At 42.4% G+C, this 19,551-nt stretch overlaps 1 protein-coding gene across 2 annotated transcripts; it reads left to right on the top strand.

Moving 5' to 3' along the window:
- Positions 1-5,397: 5,397 nt before the first annotated feature.
- On the top strand, positions 5,398-18,210 carry LOC306914612 (high mobility group protein B3-like). Of its 2 annotated transcripts, none has more exons than XM_079491730.1 (6): positions 5,398-5,529; positions 10,012-10,163; positions 12,385-12,536; positions 15,052-15,110; positions 15,624-15,742; positions 16,667-18,210. In XM_079491730.1, the coding sequence occupies exons 2-6, from the start codon at positions 10,014-10,016 to the stop codon at positions 16,808-16,810; spliced, it is 624 nt and encodes a 207-aa protein (XP_079347856.1). In that variant the 5' UTR covers positions 5,398-5,529; positions 10,012-10,013; the 3' UTR covers positions 16,811-18,210. The 2 variants fall into 2 exon arrangements, with proteins under 2 accessions (XP_079347856.1, XP_079347857.1); XM_079491731.1 differs by having other exon boundaries at positions 15,627-15,742.
- Positions 18,211-19,551: the final 1,341 nt, after the last annotated feature.

Consider the following 19,551-nt stretch of genomic DNA (forward strand, 5'->3'; position numbering starts at 1 on the left):
ACCAAGATATGAAAATATGTTTGATGTTTTTTCGTAACATTAACAATGTTTTTTGTTTTTTTTTCTTTTTCTATGGAATGACGTGAATACGAAGTTTAGGGTTATAAAGGTATGGTCCGGGGTACAACAGTGGTCCTAATGCACATGTAAGGGTCTATTTGGTTTCATGTGTACACTCTCAGAGTCACATTTTAAGGGTCCATTTGGTTCCATGTGTACCCTCTCAGAGTTACAGACCTGTAAGGGTCCATTTAGTTCCATGTGTACACTCTGAGAGTTACAGACCTGTAAGGGTCCATTTGGTCCCATTCTGGGCCCCGTACCAGACGTTGAGGACCCAGTGTGTTAGCGTTAGCCGTTAGCATCCATTATCGGTTGATGATTTCATGTACATTGTTTTGTGTTTGTTGCCATAGTGACTGAACTGTCCCTTTGTCCCATTGGTAAGGAGGAAGTGTTGCCATAGTGACTGAAATGTCCCTTCATCCCATAGAGCACCGAAGTCTGACGTCAATATCGGTAGAGGGCGCTAAGTCCACGGGTTGGTGTACTTTTTGAGTGGTGATAGCCACTCCTAGTCCCCTAATAGACACCCATTGTGTCCCTGGCTGTGTCTGTCTGTCTGTCCATCCGTCCAAGTACGGAAATAGCGTTTGTTGACCACCAAGTGTCACTGTTGCGCAGCCTAACACACACACACACGCGAGCGCGCGCGCGCACACACACACACACACACACACACACACACACACACACACACACACACACACACACATTTTGTATTATAATCCCCATAGATCTTAGATCGCCTCATATAAGAACTGTGTAAAAATAAACAAATCATCCCGGTTTCACTCATATGGATATGAAAAATCAACTGACTGCGAGAAAACGCTAATGTTACTGCTGCCCAATTAGTTGCAAACGATACAGAGACAACTCCCCGACAATATCGCAGAGACATTGTTTATTTTTAAGATGACCCAATCAATGTTATTCTCCATAGAGAGAAACCCCTTGGAACCAGAGGATGGGCGAATGACGTCAGGACTTTGGTGCTCTATTGGTCAGGAGGAAGTATTTTGGTTATCCGTGGTTATCCTTTGCTCATCAATACTGTTGATTGATTGGTCAAAAACATGCATGAAATATGAATATTCATGAGAGATATATTGAATATATTGAGTCATTGAATCTTTCGTATGAATTAATTAGAATAAGTCACTTTTTTACATGCACTGTGTGTTTATTACAGTGGTTTTCAACCCTTTTCACATCAAGGTCCATTATTTATTCGGCATTTGAGCCACGGACCACCATTTGATGACATTTAGGGCTCTATTTTCGTCCATGCTAAACCCCTTATCCCTAAACTTCTTTGCCTTTTTTTTTTTACTATTTTGAAAAACATTTTTGAATAGTTCAACTAGCTAGATTTTAAATATTCAAAAGTGTTTTTCAAAATAGTAAAAAAAAAAAGAAAAAAAAAAAGAAAGCAAAGGAGTTTAGGGATAGTTTAGCATGGACCTTAGCCTCAGACCCAAAACTAAAGAATATTTTGTTGTCATTGGATAAGATTTTTAGGAGAGATAACAGGCACAGTTTTTTTTTAATCAAATAACCATTCTTCTACATTCTCTAATTTTGTAGACTGACGTCTTGTAAATGATGTAATGCAAATGTTTAACAATAAATTTACTCTTGAGAGTGTAAAATGGACCCCCTGCAGGACGCGTTATTCTCAAGGACTGGTTGAAAACCACTGGTTTATTATATTGATCTGATGAGAGGAGAGTGGAAAGGAAACTCTGGACTGGATGGAGTCTTGAATGGAATGTGTGGATTGGAGCACGATGACAATCACGTGGTCTTGTGTATTTAATTGTATTATTATTATTTCTTTTTACTACTGACTGCACTGTGACTGGTTGTGATGATGACAATGTTGAAATTATTTAAAATAAAATCATTTGTACAATGTCTCTCATTCAAAGTTAAATGAAGGTAGGTGATTGTTTACTTGGGCAAGACACTGAACCCCAAATTGCTCCCGATGTGCTGGTTGGTAGGCTACCTTGCATGGCTTCCGCCGCAATCGGTGTATGAATGTGTGTGTGAATGGGTGAATGTAATGCACAATCTATGTAAAGCGCCTTGGATAAAGGCGCTATATAAACCATTTACCATTTAGGAGTAATATCTAAATACTGATCGTGATTTGAGGCATTTTGTTCAAAATGGAGATACTTATATATATATATATATATATATATATAAAAAAAGGTGCTTTACATAGTCATAGTTCGACCTGCTGGTGGCGCTATAACAGGCCCATGTGAAATATTTAGGGCCGGATTGACAATGGAAGTCAGGCCCCCTTTACATGAGAACGGTGTCCATAGAAAACGGCAAAATCAAGTATCGTTTGCACGGGTCTGTTTAGACGAGAACGGCGTTTAGGGGAGTTGAAAAAGCAACAAACAAGCCCCACTCTTCCTACGAATGCAAATGTAGCGACTAGCGATGGTGAATGTAAGCAAAAAGCCTTGTGAAAAAGGAAGTAGAACGGAAGTGGTTCTTGTACATGGGGCCTATCTGGCAGTCTGTCACACATTACAGCGTTTTCAGTCATTACAGTGTCTCTGTGTAAAGGCTGAATAAAAAATTTGGCCAGTGGCCCAGTGCAAGCTTGTGCAAGGCCGCGCTGTGATTGGCCAGTAGCCACTTTGAGTGGCAGACCCTGGAAAACACTAGCCAGAACATGATTTATGATTATAATAATAATAATAATAATACATTTTATTTATAACACACTTTACATTTGAAACAAATCACAAAGTGCTACATCAAGAGAAGAAGAATAAAATAAAAATAATGCATAAGTATAAAAGGACTAAAATAAGGACAATTCATGCATTTCGTGGTCAAGTATACTGCTAAAAGGTTAAAATCACACCGGGCATCTAAAAAGTCCAACTAGCCAAATGCCTTGTTAAAAAGAAAAGTCTTTAGTCCCCTTTTAAAAGCGTCCATGGATTGTGGTGTTCTCAGGTGGTCGGGGAAGGCATTCCACAGCCGAGGAGCAGCTGAGCAGAAGGCCCGGTCCCCCATGGTGCAGAGTTTTTTTTTGAATTTCCAGAGCGGAGGGAGCGGGTAGAGGTTGGGGGTTCAATGAGTTCCTTCAGATAGGAAGGGGCGTTGCTGTGGATGCACTGATGGGTGAGGAGGAAGACCTTGTATTCTATCCTGAAGGAGACGGGAAGCCAGTGAAGGGAATGGAGTATGGGTGTGATATATTCGTATTTCCGCACTCTCACCAAGAAGATCCATCATCCTAGCACAGCAGCATTGTTCTGGATGTACTGGAGCCTCTATACTGGAGATATGCACCTATACTATTATGTGCATATCGGGCCGCAACTTGAATGACGCTGAGTCTGCTCAATTGAACTTCACAACGTTCGCCGCGGCAACTCGCTCGCTTTAGCTTGCTCGGTGGTGTCTCACGTCACCCAACGTCACCTGGCTCATGTTCGTTTGAGACGGCATATGGCTCTTTAGGGGCACGGTGGCACAGTCGGTATAGTGCTGTCGCCTCACAGAAGGTCCTGGGTTCGATTCCCGATGGGGACGCTGTGGGCGCTGGGGGCGTATTCCCTCCTCCGCGTCCAGTGGTGTCATGCTCGTAGAACGCAGTACCACGCCGTGGTACCAGTAATTTTTGCACGCGCAGGGACGGAACGGAACGGTGCATGTGCGTGCACGCTAGAACGCGTCCCCCTAGATTCAAGAGAAGACACACCTAATCAACCTTGCGTCACCAGACTTTCCAAGACGCACCAAGTAGCCTACCCAGTGGTCTAGGTTTACTGGCGCCCCCCACCCCCTATTTTCACGCCGTGTCAAGTACCGTGCCGAATCAAATGGCTACTACTTTGCATAACAACAGTTTACCTGAGCGCACATAGCCATATTGTAAGCATGCACACTTACAGCAGTAAGTAGGCTATGGCTCCAGTAGGCTACTGTGAGGTATTCTTCTGTACACAAGACAAGTTTCGCTAGTGTAAAGATGTTTGTCTGACTATGTTAAGTCTACTTTTGTGTTTGTGTCTAAAACTCTTATACACTATTTAACAATATGGCTTTAGGCTATATCAGCTGTTCTGTGTGCATGCCGTGATGCGTACATGCACGCGCACATGCACGCACGTGCACGTGACATCATTAAAACGCTGTGGTACCAGTCAAAAAAACACCATGACACCACTGTCCGCGTCATCAGTACCCATACCCGAGGCGGGGTTGGCGAAAGAGCCTTTCTGTGTGGAGTTTGCATGTTCTCCCCGTTCTAGGGTAGGTACCCTCACAAAAAACTAGCCTGGCTAATAAAAAACATGCAATAGTCCTGGTCTCTAAACTATACCTCCCCCTGGCCAGCCGGGGCGCCTGATGGAGGGGAAAGGAACTGGTCGGAATAACGTGTTCCTTCCACGCGCTATGTCCGGCTGGGGAAATTCCCCCTGTCAGGTTAAAAGAAGCAGCTTGGACTCCTCATGCATAGAAGAAAGCATGAGGTCAGTCCGCTACCTACTTAATGAGGTTTCCACCCAGACACTGACTTTGGGCGTGTTCGGAATTACCGCACCGGAGCGCACTCACCTATTACCGTAGGGTGCGTTTGGAAATGCGCACCGGGAATGTGGTCAGTTTGTTGAGTGTGGTGGGCGGTGACGTCACAGAGTGCGTTCATTGTGCCTTATTTACGAACGACCACAGCTGTGACGCATTCAAACCGGACAACCCCAGTTCAGGGTAGGGTCGCTCAGTGCGGGCACTCGGCACACCCGGTGCGCAGCGCACTGGATTTTCGAACGACAACGCACCGAGTGCACTGAATAAACGAACGACAAGAGAGCACACCAGTGCGTTCCCCGCCCCCCTTAGGCTAGAAACCAGTGGTTCCCAAACTTTTTAGCCTGTGACCCAAAACTTAAGAGCCATTAGACGTTTGCCTGGGACCCAAACTAGTGAAAATAGCAGATCTACAAGCACACAACGCTTTGCGCTGCGTTGTGAGCTTGGAGATTGATTATTTTCACTACTTCTTGAACATTTGTTTTCTAATTTATGGAATTTCTTAAATTGTATTGTATTTATTCAAGAAATTACTCCAGTCATTTAATTTGTTATTAATTCACGAAAACCTTTTCTTTTTGGGGATTTAAAAAAAACGGTTTTGAAATAATACTTAAAAACAAGATGTGTAACAAAAAAAATGTAAGGGACCCCTAAAAATGGGTCCCACAAATGTGTCCCAATAACTCTATGGTCCCGTTTGGTAACCAGTGGGATGAGACCTTAGAGTATATGAAACGAACCAATGGTGGTCCTGACCGGTGGGCGGGGCCAGTGCGTGAGATGCTACGACGCCGTGCATTCTCAGTGAGTTCTTGTGCTGAGGAGCGCGAGACACACTGCAACACACAACAACACACCTAAACTACACAACTAAACTACACAGTAACAGTAAGTGCATTCTTTGCTATGTTTATGTGCAAACTACATTTATATGACGTATATAAACAAATGCACACCACTAACTCACACAGACACAGCATGCCAATGTGTTCCCCTAGCTCTTCATCAATAACGGTGATCTATTTATTGGTGATCGATAATGTTGATCAGGTCCAGCTTTATTTAGACTATTGGTTCTTTAGGTCTCTAAAACCGGACCACCTGAAGGGTCGCCGGTTCGAGTCCCGGCGGGACGTTCATAATGGAAGCAACGCTTTTAATTCTCTTTCACCCTCAACAAAGTGACCGTTAATACTAATTATAACAATCCTAACGGTCAGTTATTTTAATAGCGGTTTTATAACGGCCGCCGCCGCTCGAGACACACACGCTCGTGTTCCTGCTGTTATTGTTGTTGTTGTGTTGCGCGCGGAAACGTTTTTTTGTTGTGTGTTTGTGCTGTGTGTGTGTGTACGTGCGTGCCCGTACAGTTGTCTGTTTGGAACGGGGTTAGCCACCGTTAGCATGTGTTCAATGCTAGCGGGGGGGGATGGGAGAGAGAGCGGGAAGAAAAGAACATGGAGGAAAACTCTCCATTGTTCTCTATGCAGTTTTGCACGGTTAGCCACGTTAGCATGCTAGCGAGGCTAACTAACCCCGTCCGCCGTCCATTGTGCTGCAGTTAGCCACGTTAGCATGCTAACACCGTCCGTCGTCCATTATACTGCAGTTAGCATGCTAACGAGGCTAACTGCAGCACACCGTCCGTTTCTGTTGTAAAGGGCTAGCGTGCTAGCGATGCTAATAGTCCCATAGAAATGTGAGTGAGGCTGCAGTTAGCCTCGCTAGCATGCTAACCGCACCATATAAATGAATAGAAATACGACGTTAGCCTCGCTAGCATGCTAACTGCGCCATAGAAATGAATAGAAATGTGTTTCCATCCATTCATTTCATTCATTTGTTTGTTTTTTGGGTTTGTTTTGTTCATTTCTTTGTGTTTTTTCGTTCTTTTTTTCGTGTCTCTCTGCATGGCCCCCTTCAGGTCCGCATGAAACTGCATTTAAAATGGATTCCATCTGGGTTTTTTTTCTCTTTCTTTGTTATTGAAGAAAGAGAAAAGAGAGAGAGGGAGGGGGTAATAAATCATTATGGAATGTTTATTTCTGCTCCGGCTCACTGGTTGATGGAATGATGATATTTCAAAGATTGACACATGTTTTAATTTGTATTGATTATTATATATTAATCAATTATTATAATTATTCAGTGTAAATTATTTATTTGGCCTGCTTGAAAACACTAGGCATAGTTGGGTTAAAGGGTCATTTCACTCAAATGATGTTCTGATTATCTGTCTCTAATAGATTAAAAGGTAATTCCACTCTAATGTTTTTATTTATTTAAAAAAAACTGACAATAGCAGATCTACTGTGAGCTTGTAGATCTGCTATTTCCCCACTGTTTTTGCTTGACACTGTTATGAGCTTGTAGATCTGCTATATATTTCACTCTGTTGTAACAGAACATTTCACAAGAAGTTGGTATCAGATACATGCTTCTATAATACATACTATGACACTATGCAGACAGACAGACATGGCCTTTTTCTGTTTTTTTTTAAAGATTTGTTTTTGGCTTTTCTGCCTTTATTGATAGATACAAGTGGAGATTGACAGGAAAGAGGGACAGAGAGAAGGGGAGAGACATTCATGCGCTAAAGGTCGTCATGAACAGGACTCGAACATGCAACGCGCTGTCAGGCCAGCCGCCAGGGGCTATATGTGGCATGTGCCTGGACCACTAAGCCAGCGGGTGCCCCAGACAGACTTGGCCTTATGCATCAGACAGACAGACAGACATGGCCTTATGCATCAGACAGACAGACTTGGCCTTATGCATCAGACAGACAGACATGGCCTTATGCATCAGACAGACAGACATGGCCTTATGCATCAGACAGACAGACTTGGCCTTATGCATCAGACAGACATGGCCTTATGCATCAGACAGACAGACATGGCCTTATGCAACAGACAGACATACAGACAGACAGACAAACATACATGGCCTTATGCATCAGACAGACAGACATACATGGCCTTATGCATCAGACACAGACAGACATGGCCTTATCCTTATGCATCAGACAGACAGACAGACAAACATACATGGCCTTATGCATCAGACAGACAGACATACATGGCCTTATGCATCAGACAGACAGACAGACAAACATACATGGCCTTATGCAACAGACAGACAGACAGACAGACAGACAAACATACATGGCCTTATGCATCAGACAGACAGACATACATGGCCTTATGCATCAGACACAGACAGACATGGCCTTATCCTTATGCATCAGACAGACAGACAGACAAACATACATGGCCTTATGCATCAGACAGACATACATGGCCTTATGCATCAGACAGACAGACAGACAGACATGGCCTTATGCATCAGACAGACAGACAGACAAACATACATGGCCTTATGCATCAGACAGACAGACATACATGGCCTTATGCATCAGACACAGACAGACATGGCCTTATCCTTATGCATCAGACAGACAGACAGACAAACATACATGGCCTTATGCATCAGACAGACATACATGGCCTTATGCATCAGACAGACAGACAGACAGACAGACAGACAGACAGACAGACATGGCCTTATGCATCAGACAGACATACATGGCCTTATGCATCAGACAGACAGACAGACAGACAGACAGACATGGCCTTATGCATCAGACAGACAGACAGACAGACAAACATACATGGCCTTATGCATCAGACAGACAGACAGACAGACATACATGGCCTTATGCATCAGACACACAGACAGACAGACAGACATACATGGCCTTATGCATAAGACAGACGCTGACAGACATGGCCTTATGCATCAGACAGACACTGACAGACAGACAGACAGACATGGCCTTATGCAACAGACAGACAGACATGGCCTTATGCAACAGACAGACAGACATGGCCTTATGCAACAGACAGACAGAAATGGCCTTATGCATCAGACAGACAGACAGACATTACCTTATGCATCAGACAGACAAACATGGCCTTATGCAGCAGACAGACAGTTGTTACTGTACAGCACTTTGTAAACCTTGAGTTGAGAAATATGCTATACCTATAAACAAGTGGATTGGAGTCATAAATGTAAACAACACAGAGGTACAGTCAGACATTAAGGCCTAAAGGATAACACAATACTTTATTAGTCATACATGTAAACAACACAGAGGTACAGTCAGACATTAAGGCCTAAAGGATAACACAATACTTTATTAGTCATAAATGTAAACAACACATGTACAGTCAGACATTTAAGGGTCAGGACACCCAAAATCACTTTTTCTTAACTTTTTGCTCATAGGCTTCAACATTTGCTTTCAAATAGCCTGAAATCATGAACGCAGCATGAAATTTACGTGAAATCTTTCACAGACTTTCCTACTAGGCTGAGGAATATATCCCACTCTTTTCACATTGGCTTGTTATAGCGCAAAACTTTTTTTTTTTTAACAAAAGGCCTCAAATCATCCAATTGCCATCCAAGGTGTAAGAAGAAATGGCACCCTTTTCACATTGGCCTATTATAGCGCCACCAGGAGGCCACAACCTGACCTGCCCTGGTGGTGACCTGTGCCCAGAGGGGCACTTTATCTAGTGCTGTTTCTGTAGCACACCACTAAAAGTTTGGAAACTTAACGTTGGTTGATTAGTTCGCCTTTTTGTATACTATATTGTTTTTTTTATCATTGATTAGTCACCTTTACAACGAGGCATACCATGTACCTAAAATGTCAAACGGTAGGTATTCACCCCTGCTTTGAGTTTCTTTCTTAGTGGATTGGATGATTGATGCTCAACGACTTGCAGAACACAGAATTATGAAATTACATTTAGTCTGTCTCTCTACATGTCTGTCTGTCTGTCTGAAAGGTAAAACCATGGCCTACAACACCTTCTAATAATAAAAGATTGATAATTAGGGATGCACCGAATATTCGGCCACTGAAACTATTCGGCCGAATTGTGGCACAAAATGCATATTCGGTTTGGTTGATTTTAGAGCCGAAACCGAATAGTCAAAGAACAGGGTGTTACCTTTCGTAACCTACTGTTGTTGTGTAGACGTGATCAAAATGTAATCATGTCTTTTGTCATCATCATGTAGCTCTGCAACAAAGGTACCCTGACAGCAATGGTACAAAAATGGGTAAAAATAAATGTTATATAATATTAATCATTTTCGGCTATTTGGTTTTCAGCCAACTGTTTCCTATATTCGGTTTCGGCAAAGAATTTCCCATTCGGTGCATCCCTATGACCTGTCTGTCTGTCTACTTGCCTGTCTCCCTCTCAACCAGATATGATGCTTAGGGACCACAACAGACTGATAATGACCTGTCTGTCTGTCTAACTGCCTGTCTCTCTCTCTCTCTACCAGATATGATGCGCAGAGACCTTAACAAGCCGAAAGGCAAGACCTCGGCCTACGCGTTCTTCGTGCAGACGTGCAGAGAGGAGCATCGCAAGAAACACCCCGAACAGTCTGTCAACTTCGCCGAGTTCTCCAAGAAATGCTCCGAGAGATGGAAGGTGTGTGCTCACACACATACACACACACACACACTGTGTGTATGTGTGTGTGTGTGAGCACACATCTTCCATCTCTCTCACACACACACACACACACACACACACACGAAGAACGCGTAGGCCGAGGTCTGGCCTTTCAGGCGTTCACATTAAGGGTTGCCCACATGCCCCTGGCAGGTAAATAAAACACTTAAAGCCCAAACCACACCAATGGATCGAGACGCAACAAAACGGTTTTAGCGCTCGTCCCAACGGTGTGATATGTCCTGTTGCACGTTGGTGCAAGTCGACCGAAGTGATTAATCAATCAATCAATTCAATGCTTGCTTGCGTCTACATGCATCTACTCCCAACCGTTTGGTTGCAAGGAGTTGCATGGCGACCCATCGGTGTGGTGTGCCCACATGCCCCTGGCAGGTAAATAAAACACTAAGGGTTGCCCACATGCCCCTGGTAGGTAAATAAAACACTAAGGGTTGCCCACATGCCCCTGGTAGGTAAATAAAACACTAAGGGTTGCCCACATGCCCCTGGTAGGTAAATAAAACACTAAGGGTTGCCCACATGCCCCTGGTAGGTAAATAAAACACTAAGGGTTGCCCACCTGCCCCTGGCAGGTAAATAAAACACTAAGGGTTGCCCACATGCCCCTGGCAGGTAAATAAAACACTAAGGGTTGCCCACATGCCCCTGGTAGGTAAATAAAACACTAAGGGTTGCCCACCTGGCCCTGGCATGTAAATAAAACACTAAGGGTTGCCCACCTGCCCCTGGCAGGTCAATAAAACACTAAGGGTTGCCCACCTGCCCCTGGTAGGTCAATAAAATACTAAGGGTTGCCCACCTGCCCCTGGTAGGTAAATAAAACACTAAGTGTAGCCCACCTGCCCCTGGCAGGTAAATAAAACACTAATGGTTGTCCACCTGTCCCTGGCAGCTAAATAAAACACTTAAGTGGTTGTGCACCTGTTTTCACTGTTGCTACACTTTTAAAAATAATAAAATAACTGGTGTGAACCCATAGTCCCAATCTGAAACCCTAGTAAGGTTGCCAAATAACCTTCAAGTTCAAGCATAATTATAAGCATACCAACACCTCTGTTGGACGGAGATTAGAGAGCATGCCGTGTGTCTTTTCAAATAATCATGAACAAAAACTTAATTTGGACAATAAGATATGAGTCATTATTTTGACAAGGATGCTCTTCCTTACCACAATACACAGGTTTTAACTGTTGCCCTTCCTTTTGTGGCTAGCCGACCCAGCGCCCTATGCCCGTTCGTTTTACTTGACACGTGCTAAAGTTTGACCATTCTATAATCAGAATTAGAATCAACTTTATTGTCGCATCACAGTTTTACAAGTAAACAAGAATTGATTAAATCAATTGATTACCAGCTCCATTATTATCTGCGGGGGTCCGCTATAACTGCCTCTGTCAGTCTCAGCGCAGTAGTTTAGGTAGGAACCAAAATTCTCTAACTATTGTGTTCTGAGTTGTTCGTTTCTGCCCGGACATATTTGCGGTGCGCACATACGTCAGCCAATGAGAAAAACAGCTCGACATAGATTATAGACTCATATTCACCAGCTGCTATTGCATAGCAGCTGGTGAATATACATTTATTTTTGTGCATAGTTCCCATCGTGTCATACAAAAAATCTGGCACTGCTGTTTTTAGAGAGAGAGAGAGAGAGGATTTCAAGTGTGCCTCTTTCTTACATAATATTTGACAATTTGCCCACATTTCTATACAGCTGTACATTTCTGTACAGCCTTCTACTGTATGGTTGTACTGTTGAGTGAGAAAACAATGTTGCACATTAAGCTAATCATCTGGGACCCCCCCATCATTTGGGCCCACAGTTTGGGAACCACTGGCCTAGGAAGATGGGGCCATTTGTGAGGGGTGCTAGCACCTCCTATTCCCAGCTTTGTGTGGTTTTTTTTTGTACCAAATTTGAGATGATTTGATTGGCTGAGCACAGAATATGATGTATGACAATCAGAGCGCCCCTCACTTCACACAAGTGTGTTTTTTTTGTTTATTATTGGTGTTTCTGTGAATTCTGCAGAGGTTTGAGTTAACTGGGCATGTGTGGCCATGGGCTCTGTTGTCACGGTTACAGGTATAGGTACTCACTCCCAGTGATAAAAACTGCTTTGAAGACATGGGGTAAAAATATGTATATATTGTTTTATTAATGTATATTTTTCAGGGACTCACTCCCAGCGATAAGAAGTGTTTTGAGGACATGGCCAAAGCAGACAAGGTTCGCTACAACAGAGAGATGAAGGAATACGTTCCTCCCAAAGGCTTCGGAAAGAGAGGGAGAAAGAGGAAAGACCCCAACGCCCCCAAGAGGCCCCCGTAAGTACTACATGATACTAACCCTAACCACCTACCATAACTATAAGTTATATAAGCAGTACCCCCCAGGTCCTCCACTGCTGGCCTGCTCTATGTGCCTAAAAATATCACACCCGTGTGAAGTGAGGGGCGCTCTTATCATCATAGATCATCATTCATCATCTCATTCCGGCCAATCACAATTTGCGTCTTCACTTTTCTGCCCTCACTTTTATCTTCAATATGTACTTTGCTCAGCCAATCAAAGCCAATGTTTGTGTTTACACAAACACGGAAAGCTCAAAAATGGCAAGTAAAAAATCATGGTGAAGCAGCTTTCTTCTTCTACGGCGTGGAACAAACTCCCACTATACCTTCGACAGGCAGCCTCTGTAGACATTTTTAAAGCACAGCTCGAGACATACTTCTACACTAGCTTTTAGTTGAGATTTTAAAATCCTTGTTTTTCATGTCAATGTATTGCATTACTGCTATTATTTTAATGCCTTTTCCTTTCTTTTTGTTTTCTCTATTGCTCTGTAATAAAGCACTTTGAGCTGTATTTTATGTCATGAAAGGTGCTATAGAAATAGTTTTATTATTATTATTAAGAGACCCCCGTAAGTAATATATTACACTAATCTATTACTACAAGAGACCCCCCATAAGTAATATTATTATTACTATTATAATTATTCATAAAGAGAGGCATTCTTTTGGTAGAGTTGTCCCAGTATGAGAACAGCGGACGACATACTGCCTCAAATACTCACAGACTGAAGTTCTCAGTCGCCACGACTGATTTCAGTCATTTCGATTCCATAGTACAAGCCAGCATTGTCTTCTTTGAAAGCACGTCATGCACCAAAAAAATCACACCCGTGTGAACTGAGTGGTGTAAGGTCTGTCTGACGTAATGAAATCATGTCTGACGTAATGAAATCACACCCGGGTGTGATTTCATTACCTGGCTTTGTTTGTGCAGATAAAATGAGCATGGTTGCTACGTTCACCCTGTTCACCCGGGTGTGATTTAATTACGTCATTACAACAGGGTGAACATAGCAACCATGCTCATTTTTTCTGCACAAAAAAGCCAGTTGTAGGAGTGGTTTACACCACTCAAAAACGGCAGATCGGCTATTTCCGGCTATTAGTTATTTTAAGATTATAGAGTATTTCAGATTGTCAAATTAGCGATGGAATACATGTTCCGAAGCATTTTCCATAAACATGAGTGGTCTCTGCCTGGGCCGTGGCTCAGCGGTCCAGGCACCTTGGCTGGTAATCCAGTCTGGCAGTGTGCCGCGGGTTCGACTCCCCGATCCCAACAGCCTTTACAGCATGTCATCCCCACATCTCTCTCTCCCCATCTCTCTGTCCCTCCATAAAAAATATAAATATAAATATATAAGAGGCGAAAGCCAAAAAAATAAATGTCATTAACCCATTCAGGACGGGAACTCCTTTTGAGTTTTAAGGATTATGTTATACTTTAGCCATTGAAAAATAGCAGATCTACAAGCTCATAGCGTGGCACGAGTGCCGTGCTACGAGCTTGTAGAACTGCATTTTGTAGAATTTTTTAAAAATCGTGAAAATGTGGCGCAAATCTTTGAATATATATTCTTTCAGAGTGAACATTTTTAGCTGAAATCTTTGCTTCCTGGGGGGTCCCTGGAACGACATATTTTCAGATGTGGGTTGGTGGCCAATTGCATATCATTCTGGGGGTTCTTGACATGAAATAGTTTGAGAACCACTGATACAGGTTTTTCAGAACACATGATTTAGAAGACATTTGTAGAATCGGTCTCGGTCGAAATGGGTCAAAGCAAAGGTGTTAAGCCTCAGTCAGTCTGTGATGCAGCACAGTAGCAACATTATGTTGAATGATAATAATACATGCATTACTCACTGATACAGATGCCAGTATTTGAGGCAGAATTCTGTCTGCTGTTCCCATACTGGAACAATGCCTTTATGAATAATCTTATGACTATGTCAGTCTATGATGATGATGATGTAATACTGCCTCGTGTCAGGATGAGTTAACATACAACACTACCGCTTAACCCATTTTGGGCGGGAACCTCTTTTGGTGTTTTAAACATTGTTATAATTTAGCTATTGAAAAATAGCAGAGCTACAAGCTCATAGCGCGCCACCGAGTGGCGCGCTACAAGCTTGTAGGTCTGCTATTTTTGAAAAATCATTAAAATGTGGTGCAAATCATTGAATATATATTTCAGAGCGAACAAAAATATTTGCTTCTGGGGGGTCCCTGGAACTACATATTTTGAGATGGGGGGGGGGGTCTGTGGCCCAATAGAGATAATTCTGGGGGTCCTTGACATGAAAAAGGTTGAGCACCACTGACATGGAAACATAGGTTTTTCAGAAAAATGTTAGGATTTAGAAGCCTTTTTTTAATCGACCTCAGTCCAAAATGGCTTAAGGTCTGCATAACCACCTCTGTAACATTGTGTCATTTTTCTCTGTGTGCACGCACACGTGTGTGTGTGTGTGTGTGTAGGTCTGCGTTCTTCGTCTTCTGCTCCGAGTACCGCCCCAGCATCAAGCAGCAGTACCCAGGTGAGTCCAATGGACGGTGTGGGTGTGTGTGGGGGGGCCAATAAAGCCCATTTGCTTGTCTACATTGACTACATATGACGTACAGTAAATTCTCCATTCATTGTCAAAGGCATTTGATGTTTGTCTTAGGACAAAAATCGACACTATAGCTGAATTTAGGAAAAACAAACTTTTATCATCACATTCCGTGCTCAGCTGAGCACATTCCGTGCTCATACACAAACACAAACACACAAAACTTGTGTGGGCTAGCGGCCCTCGAAAAACTTAACACCAAAAAGACGCAGGGCCGGGGTCTGTGTGACCGCACCGCTTGCACCACCCTAGCGGCAGTCCCGTGTGTGTGTGTGTGTGTTACGACATTATATGACCTTATATGGGGTCTAGGCTCCAAAAGGAGTAACACATATTGCTACCAAGGATCACTAGGTACGTAACTGTGTGTGTGTTGTGTGTGTGTGTGTGTGTGTGTGTGTGTGTGTGTGTGTGTGCGTGTGCGTGTGCGCGTGTCAGCAGGTCTGTCCATAGGAGACTGTGCCAAGAAGTTGGGAGAAATGTGGAGCAAACTCACCCAGTCTGACAAACTACCGTACGAAGAGAAGGCCCAGAAACTACGGGAGAAATACGACCGGGTACGTTTATGCTAATGAGATAAATAATATTTTAATGAGATAAATATAATGCTAATGAGAAAAATATGATTGGGTAAGGTCATGCTAACGAAATAAATATTACGTTAATGAGAGAAATTTGACCGTGTATGTGTATGCTAATGAGAGAAATATCATGTTGAATGAATGAACTTGTGGCCCATCCATCCCTCATGGGATTATATGACACCTTTTCATACAGTTTTCAATTATTCAAGTATGCACTTCTTTACCGGCAAGACGTCAAGAAGCGGTAAATATAATACTGGCGAGTCTGGATTAATAATAACCTAATAAATCGTCCGATGTCGATCTTGGTGAACTGTGACTTCTTTTAAAAGTCCGTCAGGACAGTCGTTGAAAAACATGTATTCTAATGAGATTTCATTGTCACTATTTTGTGGAAAGACATGAGATGAACCGGTATCTTTTTTTATTGGCCAGTTACTTGTGACAGAGTTTGTGGCTGACCACCGTCTAAAAATCAAATGAAGATTCGCAGTTTTCCACACACTTTTAGATCGACATGTTTGTGCCAGCATGGGCAATTAGATGTATTTTTTTGATCGCCTCTTGTCTTGATTGTTTAAACATGACGTCATGTGCCGCTATGTTTGATAACAAGCTCTCTTTTTTTTAAAGATATTTTTTGCCGTTTTATTGATAGGGTACAGTAATTAGACAGGAAAGGGGGAGAGAGATGGGGAGTGACACGCGGCAAAGGCCGTCGGGCTCGGGAGTCGAACCCGCGGCACGCCGTCCGTCCGGCTTGGCAGCCTAGGTGCCCAGACGGTTGAGCTAACCGTCCGAGCCCAAACCTTATTGACACTAAATTTGTCATCGGGCTCCATCCCTAGACATGACACTTACCGAAGTGTGTGTGTGTGTGTGTCGTCATGGTTACAGGACATGGTAGCGTACCGCGGGGGCGGTACGTTCTCCCGGGCACCGGGATCGTCAGCTCAGGGAGGTGGCGGCGGCGGCGGCGGCGACGACGACGACGACGAGGAAGGTGACGATGACGACGATGACGACGACGATGACGAGTGAAAAAAAAGAAAAACGAGTATTGAGTATTTTATTTACTCTGACCACGATTCAACCGGATGAATGACGAGATACTGTGTGTGTGTTTGTGTTTGCGTGCGTGTGTGCGTCCGTTCGTTTCAGAGTTTAGGCATATTGATAATTGGATAAAAAATTGGATCTTTCCAGAATAAAAAAACGTTTAGAATCTAAATCAAATTGAATCCTGTATGGGTGGCCGGAGTGCCTCACGGGTCTGTACTCTGTACTAGTGTCTTTAATGTGGACAAAGATTTCGATGATGTTTTTCTGCTACTTTTTGTGTTTCCTGACATTTGTTTTGGTGGGAAATGTCTCTGTTTAATATCGGAATCTGAAATAAAGAGTTTGACGATATCTGGAGAATCTGATGTCGAACAACAAAAAGACAACATCGAACATTCCTAAGACTTTGAATGATATTATAACATTAAGAAAATGTATACAAATGTCACGGTATAATAACATTAAAATGAGTTTTCCATATGATGCCAATAAATGATAATTGTAATTAATACAGAGCCAGATGGAACTCCTGTCACGTAAATGGCTGTAGTGTGCTTTGGTCGTCATGCTGTGTAAAAGAAGACAAGCATTGCTACAACATGCCCCAAAACATGTGCGTAAGCTGAGTATCTTTGCTTTGGTAGTCATGTTGTGTGAAAGAATGTCTTTGCTTTGGTTCACGACACGTACGTGTGAAAGAATCATCAATGCAACATGCTGTGAATATTTTGGCCGTGAGGACGATTTATTTCAGAGACATTTTTACCGGAACACACATTTTAATTTCAATACGGTTCGAATGACGGAAAGATTCAAAGTCTCGTTGAAGTTCAACTCTTGTTAACGATAAAGTATTTCAGAGTAATGAGCCCCAGAAAGGTCCCGGGACAAAAAAATAAATACAAATGTTAATTTAGAATTCACGTAATTTGACCAATATAAATGCACAACGGACGGTTGCATGGTGAAAATGTATATCTACAAGCTCACAACCCGTCTCGTTGTGAGCTTGTAGATCGGTGCTTTTCAGTGCAAATAATTAGGCATAGTGTGATGATGTCAAACTCGTGTATGTGTGGGTGAGTGTGGGTGCGAGCACATGTCTGTGTGGGAGGGTGTTTGTGTGTGTTTGCGTGCGTGTGTGCATGTTAGAAGTCATCACATGTTAAAGACTGGCCAATCTTTGGCCAGGATAGTAGTTAACTCCGCCCCTCCTTCCCCCATCACCATGTATGGTTACTTCTTGTAAACGGTGTGATCACCATGGCAACCTTGATGTTTTTATTTTTTTTATTTTTTTCGGGTGGAAAGTTCTTTGTGTTGAAACTCCACCGACTGTAGACAAAACTTTTTCTAATAAAAACTTAACAAATCCAAAACCTTATGGAGTCATTATTATTGCTGTTAGTATTATCGTTGTCATATTAACGGCATTCAGCGATATTCAGTTAACCCATTCTGGGTGGGAACCCCTTTTGGTGTTAGCATTATGTTATGCTTTAGCTATTGAAAAATAGCAGATCTACAAGCTACGAGCTTGTAGGTCTGCTATTTTTGAAAAATCGAAGAACGACTGACAGAAACATAGCTTTTTCAGAAAACTGTCAGGATGTAGAAGACATTTATAGAATCTGATCTCAGGTCAAAATGGGATAAGCTTATTCCGCCAATCGAGTCGCCCACGTGTTGCGATGGATCCACTGAAGGTTAAGTATAGCCTCTCACGCGATTATATATATATTATTTTTTTTCCCCCATGAAAATATTTATTCTCTTTAGTCTGTGCTTGCTGAACATTACTAAATTCAAAATGTGGCACCTGGAGCCAACTATTGTAAAACAGACAACATCAAAGTGCTTGATCGCATAAGTGTCTGAATCTAAATCTCAATCTTTTTTTGATTTAATTATGCAGCACTAATCGGAATTGTCAATGGAGTAATGGACATGGCAAGATGTCATGATCCAGACAAGTGTGACATTGGACTTGGCATGTTACTTAAAGGACCACTTTTCAACCTATCTTCATATACTAGGTCCTCACTAATAATCATGAAATAATCATTCGTGACATCGATGGGGAATACAAGTTAATAGAAACTGCAGGATTTCTAGTCCTAAAAAGTTGCAATGCGAAAATGGAAGCCATCGTTCTCACGATAATGAAAATCTAAACATTTTTGTAAAAAAATAATCTGCCTAATGATGATGTCTCATAGGAGGGCTGTGGGCAGTTTAGAAACCGTCTTCCAGTGTACAATTTAGGCATTTAGCAGACGCTCTTAATCCAGAGCGATTTACATTAAGCAAGAACAAAAAGCATGGGAATACATCACATATATAAAAAGCATTTATCAAGAAACATGCGTAAGCTAAGAACGTAACTAGAACATATCTATATATAATGACACTATACATATAAGCTATACATATATATTATACTATGCTGTACTGTTATTGTGCTTTCTACATGACATGCTATAAGTCGGTTTCAAATGCTATCCAAGTTATGATTATTAGTGAGGACCTATTATATGAAGATAGGTTGAAAAGTGGTGAAGTGGTCCTTTGTGTGTGTGTGTGTGTGTATATGTATGTGTGTATGTGTATATCTCCCTGCTCTTAATGTTTAATGATGGTTGTATAATTGTGCCAAGCAGGGAGAAAAATGTAGCAAAGCCTAACGCTAGATAAACTATTATAGAGGGTATGCGCGTATC

Source organism: Electrona antarctica (assembly GCF_951216825.1).
Source record: "Electrona antarctica genome assembly, chromosome: 21".
NCBI lineage: Eukaryota > Metazoa > Chordata > Actinopteri > Myctophiformes > Myctophidae > Electrona > Electrona antarctica.